The 14,525-nt window shown below is 40.5% G+C and overlaps 1 protein-coding gene across 1 annotated transcript; it reads left to right on the top strand.

Moving 5' to 3' along the window:
• Positions 1-8,544: 8,544 nt before the first annotated feature.
• LOC149837554 (uncharacterized) lies at positions 8,545-13,806 on the top strand. Its single transcript, XM_090007421.1, has 6 exons — positions 8,545-9,115; positions 10,384-10,529; positions 11,404-11,572; positions 11,640-11,738; positions 13,012-13,094; positions 13,429-13,806. Exons 1-6 carry the CDS (start codon positions 8,573-8,575, stop codon positions 13,556-13,558), a joined length of 1,170 nt encoding a protein of 389 aa, XP_089863547.1. The 5' UTR covers positions 8,545-8,572; the 3' UTR covers positions 13,559-13,806.
• Positions 13,807-14,525: the final 719 nt, after the last annotated feature.

Raw genomic sequence — 14,525 nt, 5'->3', positions numbered from 1 at the left:
TAGTTGTGCGGAATTCGGTAAAAGAAAGTTTACGCTGTAATGCGCTCAAGGTCCATCGACTTGTTGTTTTAAAAAAATACCATTTTCCGCTGAAGTACTATTTAGACTCTGATAATTTTATGATTTCAAAGCTTTCTAAACTATTCTAAAAGTTACAAGTCCCGGATTTTTGGGGCATTACAACATGAGTCACAACCAAGTGAAACAAAAAGTATTGAAAGGTGATGTGAAGAATTATGCCCAACGCACAAAACAGGAACGAAAAAACATTTAGCTTCATAATGTGAACATGGCACTGAGGCTGACTGAGTTGCCAAATTTTGTGAGTCTCAAATAAGAAAGAATTAAGGTTCAATTAGGTTGAGACATGAGATCAACAAGTTGTTCTTTGTTAAGGTTCAATAACCAACCTGAAAGTATGGAAGTCACTTGTGGTTTCTAAAATACATACGGATATATGTGTAACTGTAGCATGCACACTATTAAAGTGAATTCATTTGGATACACTCCATTCAGCTATGGGGTCATTAAAAAACATTAAACTCTTACCCAGAGTTACCAAAAACTTCTTAGATAAGTGAGAATCCCGCTTCCCGGAAACTCGCTTCGAAAGTGCGATACTCCTCGGTTCCGAAACTTTATAGGAATTTTGATTCTCCCATGCTTGTCCTATGCTTTTCACAGGCTTCATCTATTCTTCTTATATGTTTTCTCACTCTAATTTTCATGTTTTTTATGTGTTTTTTCTCACGCTTCTCACTCACTTTCATGTGCTTTCTCTAAATTGACAACTATGTCAAAGAGACTCCGCAAACTGGGTGCCGCACCCGCATCGACGCGACGCAGGTGCGGTCAACCCGACCCTGGGTGCGTTGACTGCACCCAGGGTCATTTGTGTCCAATTTTTTTATTAAAAAAAATTCTTCTAGGGGGCGCCCCCTGGACCCCGGCCCGCTGACTGCGCAGCGGGACCCGCACCGGGAGGAGCCCCCGGACACCGCTTTCTGCAAGGGCAAAAACTCTAAATCAGGCTCCACAACTCATCAGCTCGAGCTCGACCCCTCCCCTGCACAAATTATATATATTGCCGCACCCCCGCACCCATGTGACATAGATTGACAATCATCATGTTTAGATTTTGTAAAAAGAAATAATTTTTATAGTAAAAAATAATGAAATTTAATAATCACTTTTATTTTAGTTTTTATTTTTGTTCCATTTTGATTCTCATTCAATTCTTATATTGTTTTTTTTTATTCCTCTCTTTCCGCTTCCTATACATTTTAAAATGCATCGTTTCTCGCTTCTGCTTCCCATATCGTTTCCGGCTTCTGCTTCTTAGTATGGTTGCTTTTACCAGTGCCCATTTTGACATCTTATCAAAATAAACTTGTAACAAGCCCCTCAAATGACTATCCTATTATCAAACTGCATAATATATCAAACAAAAAAACAAAAGCAGTTTCTACTTACATATTGGGCATGAAACAATATCCTTTGTTCACTAGTACACATTCACTGCCAGCTGTCTCAGTAACAATCTTCAGTCCACTTGTTTTGGAGAAGCTACAGGCAAATCAATAGATTTGCTTCCCTGAATAATGCAATTTGCAAAAATATCATGCTCTAAATTTTCAAGGAATAAACAAATAACAGATGAATGCAATGACAATAACATGTTATCAGCAACAATAACCATATATAAAAAGTACATAGTGAATGCAATTGACAATTGTCAATTCCAAGCTAGAGGTGGAATGTGCATCAATGAGTGTACATGTGGGTGTGAGTGTGTGTGTGTGTGTGCATGCATATGCCTATGTAAGCTTTATCTGGTCAATCTGACCCATAGATATGTTTTGCATGGTTCGTTCATTAGGAAATGAACTTTGAATCATTTTGTCGTAACAAAAAAGCTGATTGTTACACTTGAAATTTCTTGTACATTGTGCATCATTAATTTTTGAAGCGCTTAAAAAGAACTGTTTATGCATCACATTTACACTATTCAAAACATGCTTCTTTTACTAATAAACTATGTACATCATATCTGTAGGGCTTGATCCACCAAACGTTTAAAAAGTGGAAAAACTGTTGGGGTCTAGTAGACGGAATGGTAATGAGGATAGTACCTAATATTTACCATAGTACATGCATACATTGTTTGAAGATGTCCACCCTAGTCACAATGAAAATAACTGTTCAAATAGCATCATACAGTTGAAGCTAAAAGAGTCTGATTAACAATTTCCATTAGGTCATAATGTGGGAAGATAAAACATTAGAGCCAAGTTCCCATAGATTGTGATGGTGATATTTTGAAAAAGGTGATGCAGGTTAATTATAGGTTTTTACTTTCTCCTTATTCAAAAAAACATAAAGAAAAAAGAGAAAAAATTCCATCTTTTGTACGATGACAAGACTATATCTCTCTGTTGAAATCTAACCAAAATGAATTGCTAGGAGCACCACATTGATTTTCACTTAAATTAGTAATAAAGAAAAGCTTTACCTCCAGGAATTTAGTATACTGATCAATACTTGATTCACAACAATCCAAGATGAATTGTAGGGCTTTCTATTTGAGTTCTTTTCTTGAGGTGGCTTTACTGGAAGCTGCAGCAGCCATCAGGAAGAGCAAGGAAAAACGTGTCAGTGTGCAGCTGAGGAAAGAAGAATGACAAGAAAAATTCTATGTTTTAGCAATAAAAACAAGAAATAACTGGCATTTGATGACAAAATCAAAAGCATCCAAATATGTGATAAATCTTAATATTTTCAAAGAGTTGCATATTCTCTAAAGAAGATAGGTCATAAAGTGAAGTCACAATAAAGTAGCAGATTAAATCAATGGATTAGACAAGACAGATAAGAATCACAGGTTCTAAACTTGTTCCCACCAAGAGGTATACCTTAGCTTGTGCTCATTACATTTTGCAAGAGGCATGCTGCAGCATCATATTCTCAATGTAAACTTACCATGCTTCCATGTCAAATTTAGCCTTCATGGAAGAACATTTTAAATAATTTATTAGAGTGGATTAGATTGTAACTTCATGGTTCAACCTACTAATCACAAACGCAGGATGACCTTACTGCTCTAATGATTCTTTCATCTCCTCCTGCTGCTGTTTTCATCTTCTAGAAAAGTCTCAATTAGAATATTAGAATAATGTATTAGTGCAGGTACCACTCAAAATAACCCACGTTCCTCCTTTCTTTTTGAAACAGCACTTTTTCTCTTTGGCTATAGGTACTTCTTGACACCATAATTTGATTCTTCCATTCACTCATTCACTTTTCTAAACTTAGGTCAAATTATTTCCTTCAAAACCTTAAGCTTCAAAATCTATATCTAGAAGTTCTTTGAACAAATATTTATTCATTCTTTTACTTCAATATCTATCTAATCATTCTTTTTCACTTGAGTCTTTTTTTTCTTGTTCTTCTTAATCTATGTTAAATTACATAACACTGATCTTAATGTACCTCCTTGAACACTAACAATTGCAAAATTACAAACTACAGAATTGACTGTCTTTTCTTTCCTCTCTTTTAATCTATCACCAATCTGATGATAGAATGGCAAAAGACAAAAGTACCTAAATCTGAAGTCTGCTAGTATACCCACAGAAGAAACCTAGGCTAGTAAACGAACCGAGCAGATCGTGACTTGGCTTGGTTCGGCTCATCAGAAACTCATTCGTGATTGGTTCACATAGCTGGCCAGCTGAGCCACAAGCAGCTCGTTCAGCTTAAATGAGTCGAGCCTGAACACAGGGCGTTCAGTTCTGCTGGGATGAGCTTATATATTCCATGCATAAATAACATGTAAATTTTTACAAAAGCCAGTTTGTGTTCGGCTCATCTAATTCAGGGACGGACCGAGCTAGACTCGCTAAGCACGAGCATGAGCCGAGACACGAGCTCAGTCCATTGGTAAACAAACCAAGAGCGAATATGCCCTCTTCAGCTTGTTTACCACTCCTAAGAGACTATTGCACTGGCAACATGCAGATTAGCAATACCATGGCCCAAAGTAGCTCCTGCTCCAGACAGCACTTCAGGACCAGCTATGTTTCCAGACAAACAATGATGATAAGGAGACTAGACTGCTACAAGTCTACAACCATCATTTAAAAGCCATTAATTTCAAAACTGGCACTTGTAACAGAATTCTTTTTTTTTCGAACTAGGCACTTAGCAGAATATAATGGTGGTTAGTAGGTACCTATTCAGGAAATAAATGAGGATACTTGGAAAATATCCTGATCTTAAGGTCATTATATCTGCACCAACATTGATATGGCAACTCCATTACCACACAGTCAAAGATCAAAGCCTAAGAATAAAAACCTTAAATGTTAAGTTAGAGTAGTAGTGGAGGGAAAAAAAGAACTATTTCCTGTAGTGGAAATAGATAATATAGATAAAGGAGAAGAATTCATACGTTCCAGTGACATCATTAATCCGTTCTATGGCTCGCTTCCTGATTTGTGATTTGTGAAGCTTCCAAATACATGTCTAACTCTGAGCGTGTCCTGCGATGATGCATAAAGACTATAGAGAAAAATAAACCAAGTCTATAATGTCATGCAGAGGGAGCTGGAAAGAATAAGAATGATGGAGGAGAGCTATCTGTAACGCTCCCCCCATCGTGGGGGGGGTTACAGAAGGAGAAGGGGGCGACGCCCCTTCCTCTCCCACGAATCAGATCGTGGGAGAGGAAGCGGGCTACCCCCATTTATTTCAGAAGGTGGGAGGGGGTAACCGAGCAACCCCCCATGGCTATAAAAGCCATGGGGGGGCCTCCTCTCATCTCCCCATTCGATCACCAGAGGAGCAGAGAGGGAGCGCGTAGGGAGAATCAGGAGCAGACATCGCCGGTCGCCGTCAGGTAAGTCTCTTTCTCTCGTGGGTTGCAGGGGGGTCACCGGCAACCTCACAGTTGCCGGTGAGATGCAACAAAACAGGGACAGGGAGAACCCTGTCCCAGCCTTGCAATAGAAGAAGGAGAACGACAGAGGGGTTTCCCCTCTGTCGTTGCCTCTCGTTGGTGACAGAAATGGGGAGGAGAGGATCGGCTGTAGCATGGAGGCAGTATGTCCGATCGCCACCCTCATCACCACATGCACCGACCATTTGCAGAAGATGCAACAGTTCGGCAACAATGGTGTTGCCAGAACTTTTGCAGAATTTTTGCAGGTCAGAATCGGTCTGCATTTTCTGCAGACTAAGTCAGCCATTTTCCCCGGTTTGAGCATGACCGGATTGAGCCAGATCGACGCAAACCGAGCTAGGGTCTGAGTACTCTGACAGACTGACTCGGTCTTAACGAACCAAGTCGGGTCTATATACCGTGATAGACTGTTTCAGTCTATTCGGATCAAGTCGGGTCCTGACTAGTAAGCAGACGGAATCGGGTTTGTGATGGGGGATAGATTCGGTCCAAACCAAAGGTAGACCCAATATGGGTCAGACCGACTAAGTCTAGACCGAGACAAATCGGATGCGTGTGCGATTGATTTGTCGAGTGCGGTGGAAAAATCGAAGTAGCAAAGACTCGATTTTTCCATTACAAATTGGATTCGGGTTTGAATCTTAGTTTGGACCCTAAACTCAAGTTGGATTCAATTAGACGACCTGATTTAGATCCAGACAAACCTTTTTCAAGCAGGTTTGGATCAAGAATACCGAATCCATGATCCAAATCATAGTTGAGTTGAGGATGGCATAGAGGTTATTGAAAGAGCAAAAAAGACCATTTTGCCCTTGATATGCCTACAAAATATACAAGGCATAGCTAAGTGCCCGAAGTCAGATCTAGGTGATTCGTGAATCCATGGATTCTACGGCTTGGGTAGAATCTGTTAGTAGGGGATTTGTGAACAAAATGGAGTCAGAGGTTGACAATTTAGTTTAAGGGTGTTTTGGTAATTTTGATGATACGAGGTATTCGTTGTTTTCAGATCAAGGGTTGCAATTGGAATTTAAGCGTTCCAGGTAAGTGAACATTTGCAAATTCCTCCTTAGTTAATTAAAACACATGCTAGCTAGTTTAGACATTCTTTAATGTGATTCCAATGCTTCAAGTATGCTAGTTCTGTTATTGAGGATAGACACTGTTTTGCATGCTTAGGAATCTATAAAGTTCAAGTGTGATGCTTAAACCTGATCATGCATATTTTCTGAGTTATGAAATAAATGTGGCATGACATGATTGCATGTATGAGATCGATGTATTAAGTGAAAATTGAGGGTAGAGTTCCAAAGTCTCAAGGTAGGTATTACCTTGGGGATAAGTCACGCTTATGCCTTGGGAGGGGCATTGTAAGGATCGTGAATTAATCTGTGGTGGGTTACCATCCTTAACAGTTCAGACATGTAAACATGTGTTAAAAAGTAATTAGTGGATATACATTGAGGATTGTATAACACACTAAATTCAAGATGTGAATGTTGAGTAAAAGTTGTCTATAGGATGACCACCCAGTGTATGATGGGAACTCTACTAGAAGGCATGGTCTGGGGCAATGTTGAGGTGTGTACCTCTTAAGCAACCTGGGAAGATCTCAGACATTTCTAGGTGACCCTTAGGGGTTAAAACATTGCCACTAGACACATGTAGGACGTAGCATGAACCACAAAACCTTGGGGGCAGGTATAGCTCCTTGAGACACCTTGGGGCAGGTATAGCCACCCTGGCTCTTCGGCTAGCTACCGTTTGAGTCCCTTCGCTCCCGGCTTACAACCGGCGAGCTGCTGCAGCACCTGTGTCCGTAGTCTGGGCCGGTTTGGACTACGTTGTTTGTGAGTGGTTCATAAGTCTGGCCAACATTGTAGACTCTGAGTTGTCTACATGGGTTGCTACGCCCGAGGAGGCTATGTCCGGAATAGCCGATTAGAGTAGAAGAGTTGTTTGAAAATGATAATAGAGATGTGGTAAAGGGGGTAAAACTCATAACTAACATGTGTGCATAAGTAGCAAACTAAACTAAGACTAGGAGCTTAGAGCTCACTACAGTTGCAACAGTCGTGTCTATTTGTAAATGGAATCTTACTGGGTTGTAGACTCACCCCCTTTCTTTTGGTTGCAACTGTAGGTTCAGGAACTGCTGCCACCACTCTCAGGACTTAGTACTATTATGCCACATCAGCCACATCAGAAGTATGGTTTTCCTTTACTTTTTATTCTGCTTTTGTCTTTGGATGATTATGTTATTGTAAATGGATGTATGGACCTTCAAGTATTGAATAAAAGAAAAAAAAAATTTCTGGCACGATTTTGAGCTGTTTTTGAGATTATTGAGTAATTTCGCTCTGGGAACTAACGTCCACGAACCCGGGCTCGAGAGGCCCCGTATCGGGTCGTTACACTATCCGACAAACATTAGAAACTTATTGAAGATCAACAAAAATAAGTGCATGGATTTACCAGTATAAAAGTGAGTATGGCTGTCGAGGCAAGGCTGAAATATATGAGTTCCACTTTGAAGACTTCCTGACATTCAAGTAAGCTGCATGTAGCGGTCATTCTGGTACATTATTTTTCCTTAGAATCTCACTCGCTTCCGGACAGCTCCACTCCTGGCATCGAGTATATTTCAATTATCATTAAGTACCATGCATAGGACAGATAGAAGTTGCACAGACAGACCTACACAGGTAAAGCGAAAAATAGGAAATATAGGACCTCTTCACAGACAAATTTAAGAACTTCGCATCTAAATTTCAGCTCCCTGATTACTGGATCAGTACAATCGTTCATTCAATGCCGAAATTCACAAAAACCCACCAAAATCCACACCCTAATTGCGGTTCAGAAACACAACACGCTGATTTCTTGTTGGATACATAGAGATTACGGCATACCGATTCGGCCGTGATCACGAGGGATGGCGTGACGAAGAGAAGCTTCTCGCTCTTCCGGATGTTCTCGAGGGCGACGAGCCCTCGCTCTCCGATGTCCACCCGATCGATAGCCATCTTCTGCGGCGGAAGGTCGTTGTTCTGGAGGGCGAAGGCGCTCTCCAGGGACTCGATCTTGCAGCCCCAGGGGGACGGTTCCCAAGGTTTCAGAGGAGGCTGTGGAGATCGAAAAGCGGACGCGGATCCTCTTGCTCGTCCTCGAAGAGGAGATCGCGAATTTAGGTTTTCAGGAGGCCTTCGGAGAGAAACTCGGTAGGAAATGCGTGCAGAACGTTCTCGAAACTTCCGCCATGGCCACAAAGACAGAGAAGAAGGAGAAGGAGAAGAAGATGAAGAAAGGAGGGAAAGAAAATCTAATCCGTAGCTTTGAAAAAGCTTCGCCCCATGGGATGACACGTGTCAGGAGAGAGGGGGAGAGAAAGAGATCGGATCTGGTCGGACCAATCAAGGGTGAACCCGGAGCTCAAGCGGGTCGGGTACGGGTCCAACATAAGCCCGACCTTGTCATATACGACAATAACAAGGGCATAAAAGTCCTTTTAAAATAAATACTAAATAAAAAAAAACGGAAAACGGGATTTATCCTCAGCCTCAGGCCCGAGCCTATCCCCCTCCTCCTCGCAAAAACCCCGAGGAAGAGAATATGAGGATGACGTCCTCACCCCTCCCCCTCTCCTCTCCGCACCCTACCATCGTCTGCATCTCTCCCTCTCTCCCCTCCCCACCCAAAACCCTAAACCCTAGACTCCCCTCTCCTTCTCTACCCAAAACCCTAAACCTTTCTAGATTCCCTTCTCCGTCGCTTCCCAAAACCATAAACCCCAGAATTTCCCTTCGTTCGCCGCACGGAGCTGCACTAAACGCTAGAATTCACTCCGATTTAGCGTCCGAGTTCCGGATTTCTGCTTCCTTCCGAACCCGAACGCCAGACGGTTGGATACCCCGTTCCGGCAAGAAGAAAGCGGCGTTCTTTCCGGTGTTTCTTCCGTTGCGGAGAAGAGAGGGCGAGGTTCGCGTCCGTTGCAGCGGTGAGGACGACAGGGACTCGGAAGGCGTTTCGACGGATGGCGAGGGTAATGTCGGGAAGGACGGGGAAGGTGGCGATTGGACGACGTCGGTGCTCCTGTTCGCCTTCTGGGCGGGGCTCATGTATTACGTGTTCCAGCTCGCACCAGATCAGACCCCGGTATGGTTCTCCCGCTCTCTCCTCGGTTCGGTCGGTTTTTGAAATGACTCGTCTGACCTCGAACTTGATTCACAAAGACCTCGTCCTCGTCATGTTGGTTATAATCGTCGGGACTCCGGATTGCGCAGTTTGGCTTGTTGGAATTGGATATCGGATCCAGAGACCCGAACTTTTTTATTGAATCCAGTTCATTCATTAGATTGGGTTGGGTGTGGGCAACGGGTCGGGCAGCCGGGCTGGCCAAGCCAACCTAGCCCAGCCTGTTATATAAGTGGGCTGGGTCCCGGTTGGCCGATGATCCTGATCTACTTAATAAATTGCTTGCTTATAACACGAAAGACTTCATAGTATCATTTACCTTGTATGGAAACTAGAAATTTAATTAGTTGGGGTGCATTATCATTTATTTAAGAATTAGGGTTTCTTGGTATCACGAAATTGATGCAATGAAAACACGTTTTAGTGTTTAATATTTTAGTTATAGTCTTATATAAATAAAATCATTTTAATTTATAATGTTAACATCTTCTCAAGTTTTTTTTTTTTTTGAGGAAAATGAAAATTCAATTTATTGCAAGGTTTATTTTGTCAAGATTTTTTTCCTAAAGAAGACTTCATGACATTGGTATAAGCCTTGTCTCCAACCTTTTCTTTACAGACCAGTACTAGGGGGGTGTCAACTAGTTGGGTATATAACTTGATCCCGACCCTTACCAGATGCGGTAGGGTCAGGGTTTGGTAACAAAGGAAGGGTCTGATTAACTATCTCGGTCGGACCCATGAGGTCCAGTTATTATATGGGTCGGGTGTGGTTTATGAAATTTTATACAGACTCGGATCCAGCCCAAGTTCCGATTAAGATCCACAATTTTTCAACATAAAAAACTTAAAAAATATTATTTTACTGAATATGAATGGGCCTGGTTCATGTAATCCTTGTTGGATCTGGGTATGGTTTTTCTTATCCGATTGGACCTAGATCCAAACCCAATACCATCACCTCTTAGTTGAATCTGGGTCTGGATCCACCCATTTTGATGGGGTCCGACCCGTTGACACTCCACGTAAGTCATATTATTCAGTTCCATATTCAACTCCGTCACATTGAGAGTCTAGTTTGGATCCATACTTGGATTTGGGCCTACTTTTTAAAATTCAGTGTCCGGCTCCACCATATCCCCAGAACTTCCAAAAAGTTGGAATATTTCTATGAAGTGTATCACAATTTTATGCAAATGCAGATCATCTTACATTTTTGATATTTGCAGTCCAGGGACTTGTACTTTCTGCAGAAGTTGTTGAACTTGAAAGGAAATGATGGCTTTCGTATGAATCAAGTGCTGGTGTCTCTTTGGTATATCATGGGCCTATGGCCCTTAGTCTACAGTATGCTATTAATCCCAAGTGCTAGAAGGTAACTACTGTGATCTCATGTTCAATTTCCTTGTTATTTGGCACCTCTATTTTTTCTTATGCAATTTTAACATGTTAGAATAACAGTGTTATTTCTTCATTTAGATGTTATGCAACTGTCTTCGCTGCCTTTTAACAAACCAAGGAATGCCAAATTCATTCTAAGCAAAATTAAAAAAAAATCAACAAAGTTTTGGTCCATTCTGGTTTATAAAAACTTTTCCTGCTTCCCTTCTCAAAAAAGAAAAGATCCCTGTTTGGGTAATTTATGTATAGGGGCCTAACATCTTTGTCACATGGGTACGGCTGTGGATACAGGGATGCAGCCATTTTTATGAAGTTTTCAATGTGACTAGCATATAAGGGAACACTATATGGGGCCCAAAAGGGAGTATCCATGTGACAGCGTAACATATGGCAAGTTGATGTTTAGATGCCTCAAGTTTCAAATATTTAAGAAAATGCCTAATTTTTTTAAAAAGTGCTTATGGCACTTTGACTTCTGATTCAGATAACTCTAGCTGTCACACGGATGCTTCATTTTCACTCATGTTCTATATCCCTTTATATACAAGTCATACTAGAACTTCATAAAAATGGTTATATCCCTGGTATCAACAGCCATATCCATGTGAATTGAACTCCAATTCACTCTTAAAAATAACTGTTTTAACTTTTCTTTTGCCATTTGAGAGAATGAAGATGGTGGTTTTGTTGTTTTTTGAGAGGTGGGTTTATGGTCTCAAAATATTATCGAAATGCCATTTTGAGAATGATCAGCCTAACACTTTTGAAACACCCGTTGGGACAAACACCATTGCTATTACTTTTAGCATTACATTGTTTAACTTTTTCTCTCAAAAAATAAATTGCAGCTCAAGAAGCAGTATCCCTGTTTGGCCATTTGTTGTATTCTCATTCTTTGGTGGTGCATATGCCCTCATCCCTTATTTCGTTCTTTGGAAGCCATCAGCACCCAATGTTGATGAAGCAGAGCTCAAGAAATGGCCACTAAACTTTCTCGAGTCAAAGATAACGGCTGCAGTAAGTAGTCATTAGTAATAACTTCATCACTGTTTCTGAGGTATAGTAAATTTTGATTGTGCTACAGGTTGTGGCTGCTGCAGGTCTTTTTCTAGTTGCATATGCAGCTGTATCAAGCGGTGAGGACTGGAAGGAATTCTATCAGTATTTTCGGGGAAGCAAGTTTGTAAGTCTGCCGAGTATTTTCTTGTTCATTTTCTGTAGAGTCCTGTAGAGGAGACCTTTGTATATCAACATCTTTTGTGGGTTAACTTACGTAACATTGTCACTTCTGCCAAGCATTCGTGCCAGTGTCTTGCCCATGTCATACCTATAATGGTATTGGGTACTCCTGCCCATGGGTCAACTAAGTTTTAAACTTAATCCAACTCATTTTATCCATCTTGTGATTCAATGAATGTATAGTCTATATTCACCATCAAAATGTCCACTATTGACTATTTTTTTTTCCATGAGGAACGGGGAAACCACCCTTGGGATCAGTGACCTAGTCTGTCTATGCCTGCCATACTTATGGTCGCTTTTCTAACAGTGTAAACCCATGGCACACCCCTTTCCCCCAGAGAGTCGCCTTGCTTCGGTACATGCAAGGGATGTAATGTCCTTGCCCCTTCTTATATGCAAGGGGCTGATGCCCATGGGGATGGTACCCTGACTACCCGTCTAGCAGCCAAAGCCCCCTCCCACTATGCCATACCCCTTGGGGCTCCACTATTAACTATTTGTTGATCACTTTTTTGTTAGTTAATTATGTATCTTCGACATGCTTCAGAATCTTAGTTTGTGATGTTCTATAGAGCATTTTGTTAAATGAGCCATAATTGTGCACACACACACACACACACACACACACACACACACACACACACATATATATATATATATATATATATATATATATATATATATATATATATATATATATATATAGAGAGAGAGAGAGAGAGAGAGAGAGAGAGAGAGAGAGAGATCAGAACCCCCCTAGTTAGAACTCATGGGGAGAAGAAGTTTTGACAAAATCTAACCCCATGGATGTGTTCACTATGGTCAAAATAGTAGGATTGACTCTTGAATCATATTTTCTTGACATAAAAATACAATCTCTTGAGGGTTGAAATTTTGGTACATTGTTGACCATTGATTTTTTCAACATCTGAGAAATTCAACATACACATTGGAAAAACATGATCTAGGAGCCTGTTTCTACTAAATTAAATATTTAGATCACATGTGAAGGGTCAGATGTGCAAAAAGTATTACAAAAAATTAAAAAGCTTACAGTTTTTCACTGGGGGGTTCCTTACCCATGAGGATAGCAAACATCACGGGTTCACACACACATGTCCATTCTTTTAAAAAATTCTATATCATTACCTCGTATTCATACCTGTACCTATGCGACATACGGGCTCAAGTTTAATATTTGCATTTTCATGCAGATACATGCAACGTCCCTTGACTTCTCACTGTTGACAGCATTTTCACCATTCTGGGTTTATAATGATATGACTGCCCGAAGATGGTACGTATTTGTACTTTACAGAAAGTTTGAGATTCAGTACTAGCTTTTCCATTCTTTTTTAAGCATTACATTGTGTGTGTATGAGAGAGATTTTCTTAATATAGATTTTTCCACATTTTGTATATTCCATACATTTTAGTTAAGATTACGAGCATGATTGTCATGAGTTAGGGCAAAACTTTGAGTATCATTTTGAATTGCATAGTTCTTACTGCTATAACCTTGATTTCACATTTAAAAAAAAAAATTCTTTTGATTGTTTATGTCGGTCTGACAACCTTGATAGTTTATTTGCTCCTTTGTTGATAACAGACCCTTTCTCTTGTTTTTATAGGTATGATCGTGGATCATGGTTATTGCCCTTAACCCTTGTTCCTTTCTTGGGGCCTTTACTGTATCTGGTGCTGCGGCCTTCTCTATCATCGCCTGTAACATCTGCTTCAACAATGACAGATGACGGTTAGGTCAATCCAAGTTTTTTTTCCTCTTCATGTTCATTATCTTTTTTTTGCACTCCTTGTTGGGGTTATAATGTTTGCTAGTTTTCCCATTGTATATTCAAGCTTTCCTAGTTGTGACTATTAAAATGATATAAGAGATGGTAGATCAGGAAATCAGAAACTTGTCAAAGCCGCGATGTAATTAAGGAAATGTCTAGGCTTAACAGGAAATTGGAAGAAGCAGTATGTGGTAATGATATGGTTGACTGTTCTTAATTCAAGTTTTAACTTTCAGACTCTACCACAAGAGCAATTAAGCTTGGACTTGGTGAGCCACCATGGGCTTTCTATAATTTGGTTATAGTACCCGTAGATCCGAACCAATTAAACGGATTACCATTTGTCTATTGGTACATCCTTGACATCTTGTAAATGACTCCTTGAGTTCTTTTGCTGTTTGTTATCACACGAAACATGAAGTTTGAGGACTGTTAATGCCCTTGGGAAATGAGAATCCATAGATACCATGCTCGTAGTTACTTTATAGCACAGGGGGCCGCAGGAAAGGCATTACATGCAAAGTGCACTCTCCTGTGGGAATGTGCTTTCTCGGGAAAAGGAAGGGGTGGAGTTGTACGACCCCATTTTCATAAAAAAAACAAATGTGCTCATATGAAAAACATGTCCTACCATTGGTTTCCTTTAGGGACATTTGTTTCAATACCCATGTCTTGGGTGAAACACACAAACCTTGAGAGACTGATTTGAATAGTGAAAGGGGAGTTTTGAAATTCGAGGTCATGATCTGGTGTAGTGGGAATCTGGAATCCATATTTTGGTAAGACTAAAAATAAAAATTTTACTAATCACTAGGATGTTTGGACATTGTCACAAGGACACGGCCCAACAGACATGGGATATGCCATTCTTTGGTAGTTTCTCATTAAGAAAAGTAAATAAGAAGACAGAACGACAGTAAATTTGACTACCC

This window comes from Nuphar pumila, chromosome 5, assembly GCF_984573655.1.
Source record: "Nuphar pumila chromosome 5, dmNupPumi1.hap1.1, whole genome shotgun sequence".
Taxonomy (NCBI): Eukaryota; Viridiplantae; Streptophyta; class Magnoliopsida; order Nymphaeales; family Nymphaeaceae; genus Nuphar; species Nuphar pumila.
This window is presented reverse-complemented; position numbering and strand designations above follow the sequence as displayed.